Raw genomic sequence first — 24757 nt, forward strand, 5'->3', positions numbered from 1 at the left:
GATGCTTCTATCCAAAATATCATTTGCTACCTTTTACATTTACAATCATCCATACGCCTGCACCTTGCAGCAATTGCAGCATATTTACAAAACAGACATCTGTCTCTTTTTAGAGTACCAGCAATTAAAGCATTTATGGAAGGATTAAAAAGAATCATTCCACCCAGGTTACCACCTTCTCCAGTGTGGAACCTAAACGTGGTTCTTTCAAGGTTCATGGGAGCCCCTTTTGAACCTTTACACAAATGTGAACTGCAATTCCTCACATGGAAAACAGCTTTCCTTATTGCTATTTCTCTTAGAAGAGTAAGTGAGATACAAGCTTTCAAAATACAAGAACCTTTTTTACAACTACATCGTAACAAAGTGGTTCTAAGAACTAATCCTAAATTCCATCCAAAAGTCATTACTCCTTTTCATTTAAACCAATCTGTAGAGTTACCTGTGTTTTTCCAAAACCCTGACTCTGTAGCAGAAAGAGCTCTACACACACTAGATGTTAAAAGAGCTCTTCTCTACTATATAGACAGGACTATCTTTTCGAAAAACAAAACAATTGTTTGTATCTTTCTCTCCACCTCATAAAGGCAACCCCATCTCTAAGGGTGGAATTGCAAGGTGGATTGTAAAATGTATACAGTATGCTATCAGAAAGCAAAACGTACATTAAAAGTTCCTCCTAGAGCGCACTCCACATGCAAGCTAAGAGCCTCTATGGCTTTCTTAGGGACCTAACCCTAGAAGACATATGCAAAGCAGCAACATGGTCTATAACACACACCTTCACTAAACATTACTGTGTTGATGTGCAAGCCAAGCAGCAAGCTGCAGTAGGCCAAGCTGTCCTTAAAACTCTCCTTCAAACATCTGCAACAGATACAGGTGACCACCGCTAGGGGAGACACTGCTGCACAATCAATGCAAAAGTGTAGTATCTCCAGCTCATATGCCTCAAACAGAAAATGCTACTTACCAGTATGCATCTGTTCTTGGCATGTAAAGCTGCATATCACTACACGCCCTCCCGCCTCGCCGGGACTTGTATCTGTTCCAGTTACTTAGAGGCACACGCATGGACATCTTTTTCTTGACTTCTACTAACTCAATCGTTTCCCAACATGGCGAAAAACAATCTAAGGATGGAGCCGATGCCCATGCGCACTGTTGTCCAAGGGAGGAGTCACCTATCTCGTGACTACAAAAAACTTCTTTCAAGACGACAACAACATGCAATCATCCGAGCCCAACACTAGGTTGCGATCTAATGCAAAAGTGTAGTGATCTGCAGCTCTACATGCCAAGAACAGATGCATACTGGTAAGTAGCATTTTCCTTATTCCTAGATCTTATTACCTCACTATAAACCTACTCAAAATGCTGTTTGTACTATGAACAATCTTCTCTCCCCACCTCATTTATTTATATGCTTATTTCGCGCCTGAATCAGCCCCGAAGGGGTATCTCCGCGCGTAGCTTCTGAGCAGGTATCATGGAACTACCAAGGACATATGGCTACTGCGATTGCGGGGGAAGACATTAGTCTTGGGAAAAAAGATATGTTTTTAACTTCCTTCTAAAGGACAGATGGTTGGAGGTATGTCTTAGCAATGGGGGCAGAGAATTCCAGAGCATCGGGCCTTTAAGTGAGATGGCCCGTCCTCCCTGTCTTGCTCTCGTCACCCTAGGGACCTGAAGCAGCATAGTGCTACTGGAGCGTAGAGCACGTCTTGGTAAGTAGGGGACAAATATGTCTCTTAGATATTGAGGGCCGGATCCGTAGATACATTTGTGCATTATACAACATACTTTGAAGTCAATGCGCTGTTTCACCGGAAGCCAGTGAAGTGAAGAGAGGAGAGGGCGTGAGGGAGTACGGGGCAAAGCATTTAAAATGAGTCTTGCCGCGGTATTCTGTACCACCTGCAGCCTACCCAGCTGTTCTTGATTGGCAGAAATAAGCAGTCCATTGCAATAATCCATCCGGCCGATGACCAGTGCTTGTACCAGCGTCTTCCTATGGGTGTCAGGTAGGAAGGGGAATATGCGTCGAAGCAACCCTATCACTCGGAAACAAGATCCCGTGACTTGGTTGACGTGGTCTTTTAGGATCAATGCTTGATCTAGACGCACTCCCAGATTTTTTACGGTCTGCTTTGGTACCGGAACAGGTCCTAGCTCAGATGGCCACCAGTCGGGGGACCATAGCAGTGTGGCCCCTCCAAACAACATGACTTCAGTCTTGGTCACGTTGCATTGGAGGAAGTTGTGGGCCATCCAATCTGCCACGGCTCGCATACCATTTTGGAAAGATTCTATAACCGTTGGTGTAAGAGTTTGGAAGGGAAACAGCAGCTGGGTGTCATCAGCATAGGAGATTGGGGTGAACCCGTAAGATCTTATGATGTCAGCCAAGGGGGCCACATATACGTTAAATAACGTGGGGCTCAAGCAAGAGCCCTGTGGCACACCCTTGGTCAGCTTCCTACAGATGGAGTTGTAGGAGCCTAATTTGACACCTTGTTGGCGGTCCGCAAGAAAGCTTTCTAACCATGCCATGGCAGCCCATACTTCAGCTTCATCTCTGAGCATCAGAATTTTCCACTTAAGTGTCTTCTAAGCTCTGAAAAATGTGGTGTCTCTCAATTTCTTGTAATGTAATCCAGCTTATTCCTCATTCTTCTCACCCTCATAGTTCAAGAGTATAACCAAATTATCCTCCCTTACACTAAGCTCGGCTGCCATATTAATCCCCGTACTTAAGATGGCAGGCTTTTGTGCACCAGCTGAACCTTTCAGTCCGCAAATCTTCAAACATTTGCTCTCTCCTCGTGTGGTATCTCCTGCCTAACATCCCTCTTCACCCCTCTGACAACCCAGTTATGTACCATCAATGCTTACTACCTGCAGTTACCAAACCTTCAGAAACCCACCACCAGTCCATCATCTTGTAGTTCAACTTCCTTTTAGTTCAAAACCTTTAGTATCACCCACATTCCTCACCCCCACAACCTACTAAAACTCCTTTCAATTTGGCTCTCACACTCCGCTCTCCCTTGAAATTGCACTCATCCGTGAGCCAGATTTATAACCCCTGCCTATCACAACAATAATAATAATATTTCTCAACCTCTCTGTGGCATTTGATTCTGCCAATCATTCTTCCCTACTTTTCACACTTAATGCCCCAGGTACCTCCAATCAAGCATCCATCTTATGGCCCTATCTTTATGATTGATTGTTCTCCGTATTCTGGCGTTCATTGCTTTCCCCACCAACCGATGTGGCTAATGGAGTCACACAAGGCTCACTTCTGGGTCCAGCCCTTTATCCGTCTACTCCACAAACTGAGAAGACTTGGTCTCATCCTTTGATTTCTCTTGTAATTGTTATGTCCACGGCACAACTTTAACACAGAATCTTCAGCCTGAAGGTTGCCTCTCAGCCCTAATTTCATTGCAGTTGATCCCCTCGAGCTTAACTCCTCAAAAGCTAAAAACATTGACTTATTGATATGAGTGAAGGAATGAAAAACATCTATCGAGCACACCGCCACTTCTAGAAGTGTCTCGGTGCCAACAAGACTCATGGAACTGGCAGGCAACAGCCAGTTATGCTGAAGCAAGAAGCCACGTTTTCAGTAGCTTTCAAAACTGCTGTTCATTATTAATTGTGTGCTATTTGGCCGGAAGCTGATGCCAGGCTTGTGCAGCCCAATACGAGAATGAAAAGCCACCTTTTTTGCACATCTTACTGTAGAAATCATGGATGATGGCGCATCAGATCTAATTTTTTCTATGAGAAAATTAATCTTATCTATGCCTCCTATAATGTAGCAAATAGTCCGGACACTGGGGGTATACCCCCCATCAATCCTATGCCCAAGGACACTAGGCTAAGTGCGTTCAAACCCATCACCCTAGACACAGCACTGAAGAAACTTCAAGCATGTAAATCAGGTTCTCCTTTAGATCCCATGCCGGCTCAAGTTTTCTCCACAGTTGCTCCTGTGATTGTACAACCCCTTCTATCTATATGGAACTCCTCTCTTTCATCTGGCCAGTTCCCGGTGACTTGGAAGCAGGCCGTTTTCATTCCTCTTTTAAAAAAATCTGAGGCAGACCCTGCTGTTCTCAGTAACTATCGCCCGATATCATTGCTACCAAAACCAGCCAAAATTCTGGAAACAATAGTCCAAGAACAACTTTCTGACTATTTTGAAAGCAATGATCTTCTACAAGACTTGCAATCCAGCTTTAGGACCGGTTATAGTAGAGACAGCACTTCTGGAGGTGGCGGAGACCGTGCGGGAGACTGTGGACCGGGGAGAGGTAGCCATGCTTGTGCTCCTCGACCTGTCCGCAGCCTTCGACACGGTCTCCCATGCCATCCTCCTGAACAGACTCCTAGAGATGGGGATCTGTGGAACTCCTCTAGCTTGGATAACTTCCTTCCAAACTGACCACACACAACAAGTTTGGTGTTGACCATTCTGGTCTAAAGACAAGAAACCGCTTGGTTGTGGGGTGCCCCAAGGATCTGCCCTCAGCCCCCTTTTTTCAATGTTTACGTTGCACCCCTAGCAAAGGTGATTGAGTCTTCTGGGGTGAGAGTGATATCCTACGCTGACGATACGCAGCTTATTTTTTTTCCCTCAGAGATCACTCGCCCTCTGGTTTTGAAAATTTTAGAACTTGGCTTTCCAATATTGTAGCCTGGATGACCTTAAACACGTTAAAACTCAATACGGACAAGACGGAGATGTTGTTTTTTAATCAAACGATTCCCTTGTCGCCCGCCACCTGGTGGCCTGCGGAACTCAACCCACCACCTTCTCCTGTAAAGGTGGCACGCAATCTTGGAGTCCAATTCGATAACGAATTATCCTTTAAGGCCCAGATCCAGAAAGTCACCTCGGCATGTTTTGGGAAACTCCACATGTTAAAAAAAAAAATCTCCCCCTTTCTCCCCACGGAATCATTGAAAACTGTGACGCACGCTTTAATCACCTCGCATTTGGACTATGCGAACAGCCTATACTCCCCGCCTATTTCCTTCATAGGCTGCAGACCGTGCAGAACGCCGCAGCCAGGCTGATCTGTAAAGTCCCCTATCGACACTCAATTTCACCCCACTTGAGGAAACTGCATTGCCTCCCGATCACTGCTCGCGTCAAATTCAAGGCCCTGGTCCTAGCTTTCAGGGCTCTTAATGGAAAAGGCCCCAAATACCTTAAACACAGACTAAAACTAGTCCAATCCTCTCTTAACCTCAGGTCTAACCACCTTCGCCTTTTACTCACCCCCAGATTCTGCCTTGCGAGAAAGGGTGGTAGAGCTTTTGCAGTGGCAGTAGCAAAACTATGGAACTCCCTTCCCATTAGCCTCCGTCTCATTGACATCGAATCTCAATTCAGGGGCAAACTAAAAACTTCCTTATTTTCGGGCTGCTAAATTTCTTCTCCCTTGGATCCGCATTCCTCAGCGCCGGGACACCCCCGTTGGGGGTAGCTGTGCGCTCAATAAATGTCAATAATAATAATAATAATACTAATCAGATGATCAGAGTGATCTTGATGGCCAACAGTGGCTAAACCTGTTTGATAGATACTGGGGACCTGAGCCATACGCGGCTCTAATAGTCCACATCAAGGTTTGGAACAGTCTCTGTTTCTTTCCTGACAGCCACTGCAGGGCCGAAGGGATGGTGGGAGATGGAAGCATGACAACGGAATTTAAGTAGGTGAGCAGCAGCATCCTGCACCACCTGCAGATAATTCTTTTAAGGCTGATTTACGCACAAATCCCAACCACCACAACGACTTGAGGCTACAAATTTGACTTCCAAATTCCTTGCTACTGTGGCTTGTGTAGGGGTAGGAGGCAAGGTGTCAAGCCAACAATTCTTCCACCACTCGAAATGCAAACTCGCGAACAGCAATATTTCGTGGTTCTCATAATTGCGTTGCAGTTTGATAGAGACTAATACAGACTCTAAGCAAGTTTTAAAGGACTACTGCACTCTAGAGGGCCCTTGCTCAAAAGAGAGCAAATGAGACATAGAAGTACCCATTAAATAAGTTTGTTTCCCTCACCCTTACTCCAGGGCTAATGGCCAGAACCCTAAGTGTGCCTTGAGTCTGACAGGAGCAGGGAACACTTTCTTACTGTGATACCCTCTGCCTCCTGATTTGTAAAGAATGTTCTCGCAACTTCTTTGATGTGGCTAGTCCATTACTGTTCTCGCATCTTGGGCTGGGCAGAGCGCTGCAGCAGTTTGTTGTTCGGCCGGCCTCGCCTTACACTCCTGGACAAGATTCTAAGCATTGCCATCAGGACCCTCTACAGTCTCCCCAGGCCCGAACCCTACCTCTTCCTGTGTTCTTCATGAATTAGTGTTTGTGATTTACATCATTTGAGTTGCCTATGGTTTATGTACATTGGTTTTCATTCCCTGCCTCAGGAATTCACGTTGTTAGCAGGGGGTTCCCTTTTTCCTCTACTACACACCCTACCACTTTCCATCATCACCAAATTTTGTGGCTGTTAGAAAACATTGTGCCAACTACTAGTCTTCAAAGTCTGGTATGTTGATTTACCACAATGTTGCAATCAGCGCTCTCCAGATCTCCCCTCCATCTTCTCATTTTCCGCCTTCAAGGCTGCTCTGAAGTTGCATATTTCAATTAAACCTTCAAAGCAGTCCTTATCTCCTGAGGGCTCATCTCCCACTTTCCCTAATCCTCATGTAACAAGAATATGATGTCTGTATGTTAAATGTCATTCATGTCTCTGTACTACCCCATAATGGTTATTCACTTTGGGTCTTGTGCACAAAAAAATCCTAAATATTTATCACCCAACCTGTTTCTAGTCTCCTATGGGTTTCTTTTTTAAATTGATTCTTGTTGCTCAGATACATGCCCCGTACGAGGTGAAGCATGACGAAAATAGCAATTTTGAAATGACAATATTTCAGTGTTTATTGTAGCATTTCATGAGCATTTATATTAGTTACCGTCCATTATTCTAGAATTGGAATGTGGAGAGGATTGCACTTAGTTATTCACTTAGCCATATAAACACTCTATGACCTCCTAGACAATCATGGGTCTCCCCTTTCTGACATTCAGACTCGGTGGCCTCATAGGTCATAATAGTCTTGAGGGTCCTGCATGAGGCTGCTCTGGTCTTCTTCAGCCATACATTTGCCCACTGAACAGTAATGTGTATCTTGCGCTCTGATTTAGTCTTTCCCACTTGTCCGCTCCAAAGCAAGCAGCACCACCTCTACATAGCAATACTTTTTTTTTGTAATGTATTTATTGGCATTTCAATAACTTACAATCAAGGGACATCGAGCTGGCACATACAGTACAATAATGACAGTTATTCTTCGGCATGAACACATCGATCAAAGACTAAGGCATTACCCCCCACACAGGTAACGATGTTGACACATAAACAATACGCTTCCACGTCACAGGCCTTTGCCGCACTCCTTGCTCCCGCCCCGCACCCAGAAACAGGAGCCCCAGTCCGCGTCCGCTGAACAAGTGTCTCCTCGTCAGTGTGCTGTATTGAGTCCTCCTGTGGACCCCCCGTCTCCAAAACTAAGTGTGGCTCGCTCGGGTCACCAGCATCCTGTACAGACCTCCTCTCCAGGTATAACGCCCAGTAGTTCTTAGGACGGTTAAGGGGAGGAAGCAGTTCACTGTATAGTTCCGTTTGCGTACAACAATATAACATATCACTAGACCATTTAGCTCGCGTCAGGGTCGGCCCGCACATCCAGGTGAGCGCGACGCATCTCTTGGGAACCAAAAAGGCTATATCCACAAGCCTTCGCCTTGCAGGCGCAATATCTTTAGAATACCCCAGTAGGGCCAATATTGAAGATGGGTCAGCGTCAGACCGGTAACTATTCACTTCGCCATAGACCGCGCACCAAAAGTCTGAAACCTTCGGACACAGCCAGGCTAGTTGCAAAAAATCAGCAGACTGTTCCCTGCATTTTTCACAGCCGGAGGTCTCTCTTAACCCGTATCGGAACAAATGCTCAGGGTTGTAGTATACCTATTCAGGAATTTAAAGTGCATCAGACGGTGGCGACCGTTCCGTCCAGAGACACTCTCTTAACATTAGCGCAGCAGTATTTCCACTTTTCCTCAGAGAGGTCAGTGGCCAAGTCAGCCTGCCATGCCAAGCGAGGCTTAGTATAATTCGCTGTCCGTTCTGTAAGTGTGATGCGATACAAGTTCATAATGAATTTAGCCGGCGTCTTAGCGGTTACAACAAAGTCATACGCCAAGACTGTCTGGGGCTCAGCCATATCCTCGCCTAGCAGCCCCTTCAAAGCATGTCGAACCCTGTGGAACTGAAAGCGTGGGAGAAGTAAAGCAACAGGATCGTCCTCCGGGTCTAAGTCCTCCCAGGAACGAGCTCTACCTTCCGTAAAAAGGTTGCCCATGTTGACAATCTTCATTTTGTTTAGAGCGGATACCACGCCTCTATCTCTGCAGGGGTCAAGCCACGAACACCAGGCCAATTGCGCTCCCGGAGCGTATAGCAGTGAGCAGGCCTGAGCATCCATCAGGTGATGCCAGGCATGTGTCACAATGTTCAGAGAATCTAGGATGCCCATCCGCCGGTCCCTAGATCGGGACATCAGCGCCGGCAGCGGAGTCGGGTCGGCCACTATTGCTTCAATTCGTAAGTGTGGCGCTTCGGCCGGGCCATGTATCCAGCCATATGCATGCGCGCTTTGTGCTGCTCGATAATATAGCTCCAAGTCTGGAGCGTGTAGGTCGCCCTCCTCATAGGGTCGGGTGAGAATATCCCATGCCACCCTGGGCTGCTTCCCAGCCCATGCCAGCCGCAGCACCAGAGCGTGGAGCTGCCGAAATTTTTTTCCCGATAAGACCATTGGAATATTACTGAAGAGGAATAAAAAGCGGGGTAGCACGATCATTTTCAGCAAGGAAATGCGGCCCATCAATGACAAGGGTAGACTTATCCATTTGTTCACATCGTCCTCCAGCTTAGAAATCGCCACCCCGTAATTCTCCCTGAGGACCACCTCCGAGTCCGTATGTAGCCGGATACCCAAGTAATGGACCAAATCAGTGGTCCACTGAATGGGATAGTCCTAGTCGACCCTCCCAGTGACAGGAGTGAGCAGACATTGTCTTGCTCCAGTTCACGTGTACCCCCAAAAGTGAACTGAACAGTACCACCTCGCGCAGAACTGTTGAGACGTTGTCTTCCAGTTGTTGCACATACAGTAGAGTGTCCGCGTACGTGGACACTATCAAGTTGTACGTGGGGAATCGTATACCAGGATGACTGTGGTACTCGCGCAAAGCGCAAGCTAGAGGCTCCACAACCAAGGCGTACAGGATGGGAGAAAGGGGGCAGCCCTGTCAGGTGCCACAACCTATAGGGAAGGGCTCAGTCGTGAGCGAGCCTATGCGGACCCGCGCCGAGGGGGAAGCATAAAGCGTATTCAATAACTGGATGAAAAGTTCACCCACCCCCATGCGGCGCTGCACCAGTCGGAGGAAAGGCCATTCAACAGAATCGAAGGCCTTTTCCATATCCAGGAAAACTGCTACCGCAGGCACATCCTGGCGTGTGTGTTAGAATGCCGCAAACACAGTCCGCAGGTTATTGGTTAAGTTGCAGTTGGGGACAAAGCCCACCTGCTCAGGGGCCACAAGCGTGGGGATCAACAGGCTCAGGCGGTTGGCAATGATTTTCGCAAATATCTTCGCGTCTACATTAAGCAACGATAGCGGTCGATATGAAGCGCAGTCCTCAGGGGGTTTCCTAGGCTGAAAAATAGCTACTATAATAGCTTCCCGCATCGTGGGGACATTTCCCTGCCTCCGCCATCTGCTCAACGAGCGTCAGTAATCTAGGTATCAGCAAATCAGAGTACGTTTTGTAAAATGAGGCCGGGAAGCCATCACTGCCCGGAGCGCTGCCAGCTTTCATTGATGACAATGCCGAGACAACTTTTTCCCTCTCAAATGGGCGAACCAGGAACTCGCGATGTGTGTTGGTCAGCCAAGGTAGCTGGATATGTGTTAAATAGTCTAAGATGCGTTCCTCCGGGGCCGGCCCCCTAGAAGCATATAGTTTGGTGTAATAATCCCGAAAGCGGGCCGCCACCTGTACGTCGGGTAATTCTTCCCCAGTCTGTGGGGTCTCAGTGCAGGCGTCGTTGCACAGAGTCTATGCTGCTTCGCTATTCGCACCAGTACCGCTCCCGGGCGCTCTCCCTCGCCATATGATCTTGCAATAGCATATTTCCCCAAGTGTTTCACCTCGGCGTCCGCCTCCTCATGATATTCACAAATCGTTTGGGCCAAGTCTCGGAGCAGCTCTGCTCCAGAGTCATGCAGTCGTCGCGCCTCAATGTCTCTAAGTCTATTTTCTAGTTATGGATTTAAGGACACCCACATGTTTAGAGATAGCAACTCCACACAAATAGGGCTTGAAGGCCTCCCAGACAGTCAGAAAGGAGTCCACTGAGCCCTTTTCGAAGAATTCCTCAATGGCAGTAGCCAATTCTTCCCGAAAGGCGTCGTCCAACAACGAATAAGGAGGGAGACACCAGGAAAAGGGAGGGGGTCGTCTCGCCAGGGCTCTAAGAGTAAAGATCACCGGGGAGTGGTCAGAATAAGTGCGGGCAGCGTTGCGCACGACTGTACCATAGAGAGTAGGTGTGAGGTGATTAACCAGTAATCTATGTGGGTGTGGATATCATGTGAAGCCGAGTTATGCGTATATCCCCCCTGTGTCGTTTACCTAGATCGCCACACGTCCTGCAGCCCAGTCGTGTCATCTCAGCCTCTAGAACTCTGGCAGAGGCCGAAGGGCGTCTGTCGGGCCGTCTGACCTGTCAAGCGCAGGCTGTCTGACCATGTTGAAATCCCCTCCCCACAGTAAATGCTCCCCTCAGAGTTCCCGCACCCTAGAGGCCAACGTCAAGTAGAAGGAAGGGCAGTCAAAGTTGGGTCCGTAAGAGTTTACTATGTGTAGAGTCATTCCTTTCCAACACATTTCGTTATGACATATCGTCCCTCCTCGTCCGTGTTAACTGGGGTAAATGTCAGTGAGGCCTTAGGGTTCACCCAAGTTAGAACGCCCCTTGCGTGAGAGTTGAAACCGGCAGCGTGCATGTTGTTATACAAACCCCTATAGTTTAGCGTCGGACTATCAGGGCGCAAATGGGTCTCCTGAAGTAGTGCTATATCTATTGCATGTCTCGAGAGGTACTGAAGCACACGCCTGACCTTTCTGTGGTTGTTCAGGCCTCTAACATTCCATGTCAGGAATGTAATATTGTCATGGTCATGCGTTTGCGTTTGCTGCGTCAGATCGGGGTAAATGGTGTGTGTAAAAATCAGGTGTAACTGTCTATGCCAGTGACCAACGTATCCGCCGTGTTATGTCTGCGCCAACAAGACTCCCCTTTGAACGAACAACAGACAAACAACCCCCCCCCCCCCCACCCGCAGTCCGCTCCAGAAGAAGAACATGCAGATCTGCCCTTAGTCCCACCCACGCCTGCCCAACCCCAACTCGGCCGCGTCCCAGCTCCCCACCCAGCCTATATCTCTACAAACCCCCTCATAACTCCAAATCCCCACTCCTCCCTCATCCCTCCTCCCACCAACCTTAAGACCAATACAAAATACAAATCGAAAATGAAAAAGGACCCCCAAGTGGGGGAGCCTTACGTAGAGAGGTGTGTGACACGCAGGGTGTAGGTAGCTCGCTTACAAGTCTAAAACAATGTCTCTCCGTATAACTCGCTGCAGCCTCCCGTCCCCGCCTCTAAAAGAAAAATAAGTTATAGCAAGTAACCTCATTCAGCATAACAATGCTTCTAAAGCAGTGAAGGACATCAGCACATTATATCTGTCTATTCCACAATCCCTCAGTAACAACTGTCCCGAGCACCAATCATTACATCTGTCTATACCACCCTCCCTCAGTAACAACTGTCCCGAGCACCAATCATGTCCCATGTAACCAGTCACAAGTAAGAAACCAGTAGCGCTGCATGCCATCTGACACGGGTACGTCGTCGCAGGGCATCCGCTCGCTTCCAAGCGCTTTATGTACAGTGTAATTGAGGGCTTAAGGACAAAGAATGTAGCATTGATGGTTTGCCATCAGTAAGAACTCCCCCCCTCCCCTCCCCCCGCCCCGCACATCACTTTCAGTCACTGGCCCATAGTGGCATATCGGCACAGGAGAAAGGGCCCAGCAAGTACAGCAGCCCAGGCCAAAAATAGCAATATCCGGATCCATAGGCTGGGCCACACAAATTCACAGTTGCCCAGGGCTATTTGAGTACCTCAACTAGTCGCAGTCCACGACCTCAATCCTGGTCGTCCAGGGAGCCTTCTGCAGAGTCGTCGGGTCGGCCTCCCTCTGATGAATGTCGCATTTCCCTGCGCCAGTCTTTCATGGCCTTCTGGAGCGCCCTCGGGTCCGTGAATATCGTGGACTTCCCCTGCCTGGTGACTCTCAGCTTGGCAGGGTATAGCATGGCATAATCAACTCCAAGTTCACGAAGTTGGCGCTTCATTGGTACGAACTGGCGCCGCGCCTCCTGCACCCTTGCCGTAAAATCCGGAAAGAGAGAGAGCGTGGAGCCCTCATAGGTCAGCGATTGTTTCTCTCGGGCAAGCTTCAACGCCGTATCTCGATCCCTATAATTAAGCAGCTTAGCCACAATGGGACGCGGGGGGCCCCCGGTTTAGGTCTCGGGCCCAAGGTGCGGTGCGCCCTCTCAATCGCAAACGTCTCCGAGAAGGCGGTTTCTCCCAGCAGTTTTTTCAAAAGGGCCTCTATGAACAGTTCCATCTTTCCTGTCTGTGTACTTTCCGGCAGGCCCGTAATGCGTATGTTACATCTGCCAGACCGCGCCTCTAAGTCTTCCGCCATGTCCTGTTGGACAAGTTGGATCACCTTGCCAAGTTGTTTATGTTCAGAGTCCAAAGTTGTCTGCGCCTTCTCCACCTCACCTATGCGGCGCTGCGACATATCAAGGCGTTCGGCCTGTTTGTCGAGCCGCTCCGCCATCCGGTCCATACGGTAAGTGAGGGCGTCCATCTTTGCCCCTAAGGAGGTGATACCGCCCTGTAAATTCTTTTCCATGGCAAGTACGATGCTGCGGATGTCCCGCTCCGTCGTGTCTCCCTCCGCCGCAGATCATGCTCCGTCTTTCTCCACCTCCGGCGGGGGGGTCGCTGGATTTGGAATTTCTGTTGTCAAAGGTCAGTTTAAGCTGTGACCTGTCCAGGCGTCCCATGGCGGCGCTACTTCCCTCTATCTCCGCCAGGTGAAAATCACAGAAATATAAGGGGCCTTCCGATGGCAGAAACAGTGCGTTCTCCGCTGCAGTCAGTCACTCAACTCAGGTAACAGAGCGTGGACCCGAGTCAGCCGGTGGACTGGGCCAGGCCCTCAGAGGGACACCACTGATCACTTGCTCCGGGAATCAGAGGTGCCCCGCTCCCCCTCAATCTCCATTCATTGCCAGGTCAGTACAGCGCTGCAGAGCTGGGCGGCAGCGAACTCGTTGACTATGATTCGCTAGTGCCAGGGAAGTTCAGAAGCGAGAGAGCAGGCCCCACACCACACTCCAACCCTCGTGGGTAGCAAGTCTAGTCCAAATCCCCGGTTTCCACAATGAGGGGCCTCACACTTCTCCAGTGTATTAATGCCCCCTCCAGGGGATGCTCCCACACCATACCAGGGTCGAAGGCGCTTCCAGGCTCTTAGGCTCCTTGCAGCTCAGCTTCAAGCCCTCTATCAGGGATGTGTGACGGTACAACGCGTGGTATTACCACGCGTACAGTTACAACGCAGGTTTTACAACGCAAGTCGTTACAACGACTTGCGTTGGGGGGCACTGGATAGTGAATAGTTTAATTTACTATTCCAACTCCAATCCCCGTGGATAGTAGGGAAGGTGTTGGATTGTAAATTAAACTATTCCCTATCATAGAGCCCCCTCCAGCGAAAGTCGTTGTAACGACTTTTGTTGTAAAACCTGCGTTGTAATGGTACCGCGTTGTTGGAGTTTCGTTGTAAAGGATGTTCCCCCTCTATCAGGCGCTACCTCCCTCTTGTCTCAAAGCGCCGGGGCTAAGGTGGGGGGGGTTCCGTCAATCACCCCCGGAAGAAGAGCGTCTCGCACCGCTTCCGCGATCGTGCACCACCAGCCCCGTCTCCTCACCTCACTTCGAGCAATGGGGGTTTGGAGGGGGGGGCGATCCCAAGTCTCAGGGCCGTTGGTTTTGCCCTCTCTGCTCCGCGCACAGAAAGTGGTTGTGTGCCCCCCAGGCCCGCAGAGGATATTGGGGAGGCACCTAGAGTCCCGGGCCGGGCACCAGCGCTAGCCGCGCCGGCCGCAGGGCTCCTCCGGAAGGTAGTAGGCCCGGAGGCCCAAGCAAAAGCCAGGCGCTCAGGTAGGGAGCCGCAGCCGCGGCAGAGGCCCCGGACGGCACATCTCTCTCCTCACGGTTCCCCGCTCACCGCCTCACTCTGTTTAGGGGCCATCTGGCGCGCACAGCAGTCTCGGGCCCTCAGCACCTCTCCACAGGCGATCCGGGTCGCCACTGGTGCCGCGACGCCCCAGGGGCAGCAGCAACTTGACAGTTGCGCTCAATAGGCCGCACTGCAGCCCTCCGTGGCCAGGCCAAGCAGACCGGATCAGCGCCCTCAGGCAGCGTGGGGGGTTAAAACTCGCCTGTGAGCTGCCCCAGTCATTCCGGAGCACAAATTCAATGGTCCGAGGCTCGTAGGGCACAGCTATGTAAAGGACAACTCATAGGATTGTGTTAGAAGCGGGGGAGCTCTTGGCTCAAGCAGCCATCTTGTTGCAAGCTAGCTCCGCCCCATCTACATAGCAATACTTTCCTTCATTAAAATGTATTTTCTGATGAGCTCTGAGCAGCAGCCTTCCTCCCTATCCTTATGATCTAAAAACACATCTTCAAGTGAGGAACATCCTGCACACCCTTCACTCCGCCACCCCATCCAGCTACTATCCAAAACCGTACAGGATTGTGTTACTATATTACCTGGACCCTATTTGTGTTTATAAATAGCTACCTGTATCTTTCTTGTTGATGTTTGTCACTTACACACATAGTCACCCACATGCTCCATCACTTCTTTGTGCTTCTCAGAACTGTGTAGGTCTCGTACCCTTCTTGATGTATCCACACACATTCCTTCTAGAAATGCTTTTACCTGTTTGACTCTAACAATTGAACAGCTAGGGTATGCCTCTGTAGAGATATTGTCCATTCATGGTTGGAAGGAGAAACTTGTGTCCAGAGATTAGTATTGGGCATTTAATGCTTGGTCAGTTCGCTTCAGCTCATAAAAAGCTGTACAGGTTATGGATGCTCCAGCAGTACTCTCCAGCTCAGCAAGAGATGTACAGGTTTTGGGTGCTTGGCAGTGCTCTCCAGCTAACTCCATGCAAATTCAATCCATAAATGTTGCCTTGTAATTGCCTGCTGTCCAACATCCAAGTTTGTTGCTGTTGTGCAATGTGGCACAGTGCTTGTGAAAGAGCTGCAATATGTGCTGACAAGATTGCTCAGTAGGTTAAAGGTGTACAGCTATCATCTGCTGTAATCTGTTTCACAAGTTGGACTCCCGCGAAGGCCAAGTCTGCCGTCTTTTCTACTGAGCTCATTACATTTAGAACCAATACATGGGGTAACTGCAGCAATTTGCATTCACAGTGCTTAGAAATGTCTTTATTAAACGCTATATTAAACATATTATAATAATCAGCATTATTATTGCTGCTTCTCGGGCGCTCTGGTCTTGCTGGTCATTTCTTTCCCTTCTTCTGTCCTGCCCAGATGGTGCTGTATTTTGTGATGGACATTCTGAAGGAGCTGCCTGGGCTGCCGGGGCTGTTTGTCGCCTGCCTCTTCAGTGGCGCGCTCAGGTAAGTGCATGTTGGCTTTGTGTTCTCTCTGGGGTCACCCTAGGCATCAAGGATGTTCTTTAGAGGTAGTGGGGGTAGCAGCTGTAACCTTGACCTGACCATCAGTATCTCTGCCCAGGCCTTTGGAGTCATGACAGAGAAGCATGGACACAAAATAGGCAGAGCTATTAAAACCCTGCTTGCCCTTTGCCTTTTTTTTGCAGATGTTGGCGAATACTTCATACAAGTATATCTTAAGGGCAATAACATCCAGTTTAAAGAGACAACACCTCTTTCACAGCAAAAAATATGTTTTTGTAAGGAAATCATTGTAAAGATCCATAAAGAACGTGAAGAGGTGGACTCTCAATGGCCACAGAACTCCATTAAGATAACTCACTGTTGAAAGTATCAAATTGTTACTTTAAATTTTCTTCAGTGATTAAATAAAGTAAAGTGTTGCAGCGTGTCGACTCTTAATTGCAAGGATTGCAGTTAACTGAAGCCTATCATTTGTGGCATGTGTAGCTGTAGATACACATGCTCTGCTTACTCCTGTCATCTAGTGTTGAGTTTGGACGTGTGCAACTTAATTTTCTTCAAAGAAATCCTTCATATCACAAGGTATAGAGTGACTTTCCGATGAGTGGGAATGCACATGGGCATCAACTCCATTGTTAGATTGTTTTCTTCCACTATCTGGTTCAGACCTGTCTCCACCGAGCGCCGGGTCATTCTCAGGACTGTCTGTTTTTAGGTCGAGCAGACCTACCCTCAATGCGTGAGCATTGAAGGTGTCTGCTTCAGACCTATTGTGGCCCATATTTAGGAATGTGGACAGCTACCAGACGCGCGCTTTGACGATGTCAGATTTCACCTCGGGAGCGCGTCTGAGCTGCGCTTGCGTGGAGCAAAGCCCTTGCTCACACACAGACACAGGCAGCCCCCACCCCTCTGCACGCGCGCGCACGCACACACACACACACACAGGCGTGCGCATGCACACGCAGGCACACGGCACACATACAGGCACACGGCACACTATCCCCCGCCTCGCATTCTCTCTCAATCACACACAGTCATGCATGCGCACACACATTCCCTCGCGCACAAAGGCGCGCGCACACTCCCCCCTCCCCCCTTTCCTCCCCTCCCCTCCCCCACAGGCATACACACAGGCACGCACTGACTTCGCTTCAGCCCTGGGCCCCACTCACCGACTGCGCTCTTCCGGCGGGGCTCCTCTCGCGCTCCGCTCCTCACGGCGCGGCGCGTCTCCTCATCTAAATCGGGGCTCCCTCAGGTCAGAGGAGCCCCGCAACAGGCGCCACACTCCTCCTTCTCCCCGGCCCCCTCCTGGGGACCCGGGCTACCCCGAACCGGCAGGGCGCTCCATGCGCCGGCAGCTCGCGGACCTCGGGAGGCGGGACTTCCGGTCGGCCGCGAGCGGATTGGCCGGCCGGCCAAGAGCTTCCGGGTCGCCGCGGGCAGTGCGGCGGCGCCCTATAATATGAACTTGTTTTGTATATAGTGTTATTGTAAAGCACTTTAGGCTGCATGTCTGCAATTCCTAAGTGCTATGAATAACGTATTAATATTACCGAGTATAATAACATTTCATTTACACGCATGAAAGAAAAGTGTTTTGTACCAGAAGTTGCACTCCTGACCTAAAAATCGTAGCATATACTGGTTGTTTAGTATGAAAGGAGTGGCCCGCATCTGCAAGTAATTATTTTGTCGTGCCATATTCCAAATAGAATTTGATAATTGCTTGAGTTCTCCAAAGTAAAATATAAGTCGCAGGTCATGTGCTAAGCGCTGGTGCATGAGTAAAGTTAGACAGGGGCTGACAAGTAAATAATATCTGGTTTCAGTCTCAGCCTTTATTTTGTAACCTGCTGCTCACTGTTTTAAGGCGCAGGCCAGGCTGAGTCGGCTTGCTCTGGGCTTCTCTCTCAAAGACTTCCCCTCCCACACACAAACTCGACTGAGAGGTGTTTCTTAGCTCCAAGCTGCTTTTCTCACATCTCACTCACCCTGACTAAAGCAGAACAAGCATTTGCAATGCAATAGGTCTTGTTGTGCCTTTCTGCCGTCTGCACCACCACATTATCACTCAGCACCACTCAGCGCAGCCACCACAGTACCACTCAGCGCAGCCACCACAGCGCCACTCAGCGCAGCCACCACAGCGCCACTCAGCGCAGCCACCACAGCGCCACTCAGCGCAGCCACCACAGCAACACTCAGCGCAGCCACCACAGCAACACTCAGCGCAGCCACCACAGCACCACTCAGCGCAGCCACCACCTCATCACTCAGCGCAGCCACCACCTCATCACTCAGCGCAGCCACCACAGCTCCACTCAGCGCAGCCACCACAGCACCACTCAGCGCAGCCACCACAGCGCCACTCAGCGCAGCCACCACAGCGCCACTCAGCGCAGCCACCACAGCAACACTCAGCGCAGCCACCACAGCAACACTCAGCGCAGCCACCACAGCAACACTCAGCGCAGCCACCACAGCGCCACTCAGCGCAGCCACCACAGCAACACTCAGCGCAGCCACCACAGCGCCACTCAGCGCAGCCACCACAGCACCACTCAGTGCAGCCACCACAGCACCACTCAGCGCAGCCACCACAGCGCCACTCAACGCAGCCACCACAGCAACACTCAGCGCAGCCACCACAGCGCCACTCAGCGCAGCCACCACAGCGCCACTCAGTGCAGCCACCACAGTACCACTCAGCGCAGCCACCACAGCGCCACTCAGCGCAGCCACCACAGCGCCACTCAGCGCAGCCACCACAGCAACACTCAGCGCAGCCACCACAGCACCACTCAGCGCAGCCACCACCTCATCACTCAGCGCAGCCACCACCTCATCACTCAGCGCAGCCACCACAGCACCACTCAGCGCAGCCACCACAGCACCACTCAGCGCAGCCACCACAGCACCACTCAGCGCAGCCACCACAGCGCCACTCAGCGCAGCCACCACAGCGCCACTCAGCGCAGCCACCACAGTGCCACTCAGCGCAGCCACCACAGTGCCACTCAGCGCAGCCACCACAGTGCCACTCAGCGCAGCCACCACAGCGCCACTCAGCGCAGCCACCACAGCACCACTCAGTGCAGCCACCACAGCACCACTCAGCGCCGCCACCACAGCACCACTCAGAGCAGCCACCACATCATCACTCAGAGCAGCCACCACATCATCACTCAGCGCAGCCACCACATCATCACTCAGCGCAGCCACCACAGCGCCACTCAGCGCAGCCACCACAGCGCCACTCAGCGCAGCCACCACAGCGCCACTCAGCGCAGCCACCACAGCGCCACTCAGCGCAGCCACCACAGCGCCACTCAGCGCAGCCACCACAGCGCCACTCAGCGCAGCCACCACAGCGCCACTCAGCGCAGCCACCACAGCGCCACTCAGCGCAGCCACCACAGCGCCACTCAGCGCAGCCACCACAGCGCCACTCAGCGCAGCCACCACAGCGCCACTCAGCGCAGCCACCCGCAGCACCACTCAGCGCAGCCACCCGCAGCACCACTCAGCGCAGCCACCACAGCACCACTCAGCGCAGCCACCACATCATCACTCAGCGCAGCCACCACATCATCACTCAGCGCAGCCACCACAGCACCACTCAGCGCAGCCACCACAGCATCACTCAGCGCAGCCACCACAGCATCACTGATTCAAATATGTTCTCTCAATGTTTCAAGCTTTATTACAAATGTCACAAAAAGATGTTAATATTTCACTTCTGTTCTTGGATTTTCGTCACAATAAAATACACTGAACATAATCTTAAAAGTTATTTACAAATGTTTAAGCTATTGCCATTATAAATTACAATCACTTTTATTTAAGTATTAATTATTTCAAAAAAATAAAAGCCATTGTTATTTGTAATATCAATACATCCAAGTTACGTAAATACAAATCATGTTGCATACAAATGCTATAGGTGTCACATTTGCGAATGTTATAACTATTGGCATTGTAAATGACAAAGCTATTAATTTAGCTATTTTTAAAAACACATAAATAAAAAAAATTGTCATTTACAAGACCAATAGCTCAAACTTTCCTAATGCGAGACCTATTGCATTGCAAATGCTTGTTTTCCATACCCTTTGGTATACTCACTTAGATCTTTGTCATGTTCTCGTCTGGTTCAGTGCCCAGGATCTACTTAATGCTCCTCTCTGGGCCTACTTTATTGATGTCTTCTCAGAGGATGTTCGACCCATGATTCCATTGGAAATCCATTCCGGTACTGCTCGTGGTGTTGAGCAAAATACACCTGGACAGATCACTGTGTTTTCAGGTTCTGCCTGTACCTGAGCACAGCAAAGCTTCCTGCTCCGCCTGACTTGCCTTTCACGCTAAGAAGATTCTCTGCGTTATCGTCACAATCGGTGTGTAGCTCAACAACCCATGGTGCAGTGGCAGGTATTTGTTACACCTCCTACCTCGTCGGGGATGAAGACGTCAAGAAGGAACTATAGCTATGGATCTTGGACGAGCAGCCTCTCATCTTCAGACCCAAGCCCAGCTCAGAGTCTAAGACTGAGGAACACCAGCCCCTCCAGATCCAGTCGAAGACCTCGACCATGAGAAAGATGTCCCCCCTTCCTTCCCAACCGTCAGAGGGTTAAGTTTGGACCCATTTTCGGCTCCAAAGTTTCTTTCAGAGCCCAATCCTTCCTCACTGTTTATGAGCCAGAAATCAGCATTGGAGCTGAAACCACTGTCCTCCACAGCATCCGAGGACCAGGAACTACCCAATCTGCAGCCTCTTCAGGATGAGTTTGATGCTCAGCAGAAGTGGATCCTCATCCACCCAGTGACTGGAAGAATCCTCACTCACCCTCCACCAATCTTTAAGCTCCCATTGCTCCCAAAAGGAAATTGCTTTTTGAGGAGCCTCTTGGCTCGGAGACTGAACAATCCACCAAGACAAAGATGAGGCCTCTGGTCTTGCCTCTGACAATACAATGTGGTGGTGGCTAGATTTGTCTGTCTTCATCCCGATCACAAAGTGATTGGGCTGCCGAGGCTGAGAACAGCCCTGTCCTGGACACCGACTAGCGCAGTGCTCCAAGCTCTGTCCACCAAATACATGCAATGCAGCAATCTCCAGCCAAAAAGTCCTGGCCCCACGAAAGCTCCAGGAGGATCAGGACTTTCTTGTGGAGATGCTCTCCTCCATCCAGTGTTCTTTACAGTTCCTCCCTTTGCTCAAGGGAATACTTAAAACTGCTCCAGTTAAAGTCAGAATGATTGTTGGACAGGCCACGTGAGGGGCTTGCCTCCGCCCCACATGACAGGGCCCGGGCCCCGGTCCTCCAGACGTTACCCACAAAGGCAACCCGCACCCCGTCCCATGCGGGACTCCTGCCGCGGACATCTCTGTATCATGGGGCCGAATTCCTTCCCGCTCCCTCGGCCGGCCCGGCCGCCATCTTGGACACTGCACCACGAGGCCGCGTGGCCTCAGATCGACCCTAACCCTGGGCCTGGCCAGGCCCCGACATCCCGGCACCACCATCCACCCAGGAGGTGAACGGCCCACTTGGCAGGTTGATGGGAGAAAGAAGTATCGATGGCTCTCCCCCGCCAGGTGCCGATCGCACCCAGCTCCCCCGGGCGCTGGCTCCACCCCCCTGCTGGGTGTCTGGACTCCCTCATCCCGGACCTCCCGACCTCCAAGTGCGAGGGTCCGGACATCAAAGGGCACCAGACCTATAACTGGGGCAGCTCCAGAGCAGGAAGGCAGTTGTATCCTGGAGTCGAGAGACGCAGTGAAGAACTCATCCTTGACGGACTACTGGCGCTGCCATAGTCCTACCTTGCGAACTATTGTCCTGCCTGCTGGTGCTGCCGCAACCTTCTGAAACCTTCATCGTCGTCGGGACCTGCTGGCGTGGCCGCGGACCGTTTGTAACCACCACCTTCACCGGGACCTGCTGGCTCCGCCGCGGACCGTCGCTATCTTCCACCATCCCGGGACCTGCTGGCTCCGCCGCGGCCCGATCATCCAGACCGCCGAGCTCGAGGATTGTGAGCTATTCCATCTACCAGATTGGTAACAAGACTGTCCCGCTACCCTTTCCCCAATCGAGAGACTAGAACCGAGGGGACCCCTGAGTCCAGACCTCCTTGTACCATTTCACCGTACTTAAAGAATTGCTTATAAAGAACGTTAAAACCTTATCCTGGTGTGGTGTACATCTGTGGGGGGGAAGTTACTCGTCTGTACGATCGCTGGAGACGGCTCTCCCCGGAGACCTCTCCTCTTATTCTCGGCCGACCCTCCCGGTCCGTCTAACAATGATCCTGCAAGTCCTCACCTTCGGACCCAGCATACATCGAGGGCGATCTCCATCTGGACTCTCTTGAGGTCCGTGGAGCCGGCAAATGTGCTAATGCCCAGGGGACTAGGGACACCCCCCACCCCAAGCAGACAAGGAGTACAGGAAGATAAATGTGGCAGATAGGCTAGCTGCTGCTTTGCGCAATTCTTTGGCGCATTGTCATCTCAGTCGGCCTGCTCTCCAAGTGAAATGGAGGAGCTCCTACAACACCGCCCAGACCAATTTTAGGCTCTCGACAAATCCGCCCTGTAGTGTTTAATGGCTTCACTACAAAATTGCTCGCATACGCTGACGACTTGGCGATAACTACATCTGACCCTCATCAAGCAATGCCAGCGTTGGTTCAATTGGCCAACGAATTTGGGCTTCATTCAGGCTATCGGCTAAATGAGGGGAAAACGCAGATAATTTGTACTAAAAATATAGTGAAGACCGATTATAGATTTGTAAATTCAGCCACATACCTTGGAGTTAGAATTAATTCAGCAGTCAAGAAGATGGTTGGAGAGAATTATATCCCCCTTATTAATGAAATCGAAAAGGATTTGAAAAGAATTGACGTCTTACACCTATCATTAATTGGTAGGGTAAATGTCTTAAAAATGACGATGTTCCCTAAAATGTTATACTTGTTTAGGGCTATCCCACTGTTGTTAGAGGAAAGTGTGTTGAGGAAAATCGAATCCACATTTGTTAAGTTTGTCTGGCAGTACGGCAAAGTTAGACGTTCAATTAATTATATGTCACTACCATGGGACAGGGGAGGTCTGGCTATGCCGAACCTCAGACTATATCATTTGGTTTGCCTCCGTACACAGATGAACATACTAATTCAACCGGACCATCTAACATCTGAAGATCAAACTGAGAGTCAGGTCCCTCCCTCTATTTTCGAGCTGTTATTGGGGAGGAAGGCTTATGGATTATTGCACTGCGAGTTAGATCGAAGATACTATAGGAAGGCTAGGTATAAGATCATTGAAGGGGTCTGGGGAACTTGGAAAGCTATCAGTAAAATCATGAAGATTCCCAAAATAAATAGCAATGTAAATCTTTGGAAATCAAATCTATTTCCATATCTGGGCCAAAGTGTGTACTGTACTGTATGGAGAGAGCATGGGATAAGATCTCTGGGTGACATCATGAAAGGTGGTGCTCTCTATAGTTTTGACGACCTACAGAAGATGTATGGGATCCCCGGTACCCACTGGATTTTATATGAACAAATTTCTCAAACACTATTAGCACAAAGACCAAAGATTTTGATACCCCCAGATAGTCAACTGGTTGAGTACCTAAAAAAAGGGGGAAAGAAGATAGGTACTGCCTACAACTTTGCGTTGCTCGCCCTCACAGATGATCTGGAGAAAACTGAGGCCACATGGGCACAAAAATTGGGGGATCCGGATGTCGATATAGACCTAGCCCTAATATTAAGTAAGAACGTTTTTCGTGCAGTAAACTTTAGGTCTCAACATTATAAGACGTTGTTTAACCTATATTATACCCCTGCGAAATTGTATGGGTGGGGAATTAGAGAAAATGATAAAATGCCCCAAATGCAATTCAGGCCCGGCAGACCTATTGCATATGTTTTATGACTGTCCTAGTTTGGTCTCAATACGCAGTGAAATAACTTTATTTTTGGAGGGGCTGCTAGGTATTAATATCAACCTATCCCCTACCCTGGTTATTACAGGGATAGACAATAAACATCATGTTGAGAGAGATACCCAAGCGTTATTGTTCATTGCAGTAGCGGTATTACGAATTCTTATCTCGGCTGGGTGGAAGGATACTGTTGCTCCTACATTTCAAATGTGGTTATCCAGATTGTTAGGTATGCATAACCTAGAAGCATGTTTATATGAATTTAAGGGGAGGACAGCTCGAGAATTTGGTAGAAATATTTGGGAGCCCTTGAAGAAATGGAGGAACTAACAAAAAGATAAATTACATTACTTATGAGTGTTTTAAATTGATCAATGTATTTATAATAGGAATATGAACCCCCCAGGAACTATGAATTATGAATGTACATTTTTATACTATGTTTTGTACTGTGCTGACTAACTTTTTTTTTTTGTTACATTCTGCATTTTATACATGTATAATTTTTCAATTGAATATGTATTGGATTTTAATGGAATTACACCTTATTTTTCAATTAAAAAAAAAAAAAAAAAAAAAACACCGCCCAGACCAGTATAAAAAACGAGTTAATGAGTTTGTTTCTGAGGGGAAACTTATTTCCAACACCATTATTCGGTGTGCCCTTGATGCCACTGAGGGGCATGTTACGCCTTGCTGTGCGTCTCTGGTTTCAAACCAGAGGTGCAGCAGCATCTGCTCAACCTACCCTTCAATGGGCAGCACTCAACTTG

General features: G+C 49.7%; 1 protein-coding gene across 4 annotated transcripts in view; it reads left to right on the forward strand.

Annotated features, from left to right (window-relative positions):
• The window catches only part of SLC5A6 (solute carrier family 5 member 6), a 327265-nt gene that overhangs the window by 196709 nt on the left and 105799 nt on the right, over positions 1 to 24757 (forward strand). For all 4 annotated transcript variants that reach the window (XM_086928095.1, XM_086928097.1, XM_086928096.1 and 1 more), the window contains exon 9: positions 15902 to 15990. In XM_086928095.1, coding sequence (XP_086784221.1) covers positions 15902 to 15990 — 89 coding nt within the window. The remainder of the gene's footprint in view (positions 1 to 15901; positions 15991 to 24757) is intronic.

Source organism: Lissotriton vulgaris, chromosome 6 (assembly GCF_964263255.1).
Source record: "Lissotriton vulgaris chromosome 6, aLisVul1.2, whole genome shotgun sequence".
Classification (NCBI taxonomy): domain Eukaryota; kingdom Metazoa; phylum Chordata; class Amphibia; order Caudata; family Salamandridae; genus Lissotriton; species Lissotriton vulgaris.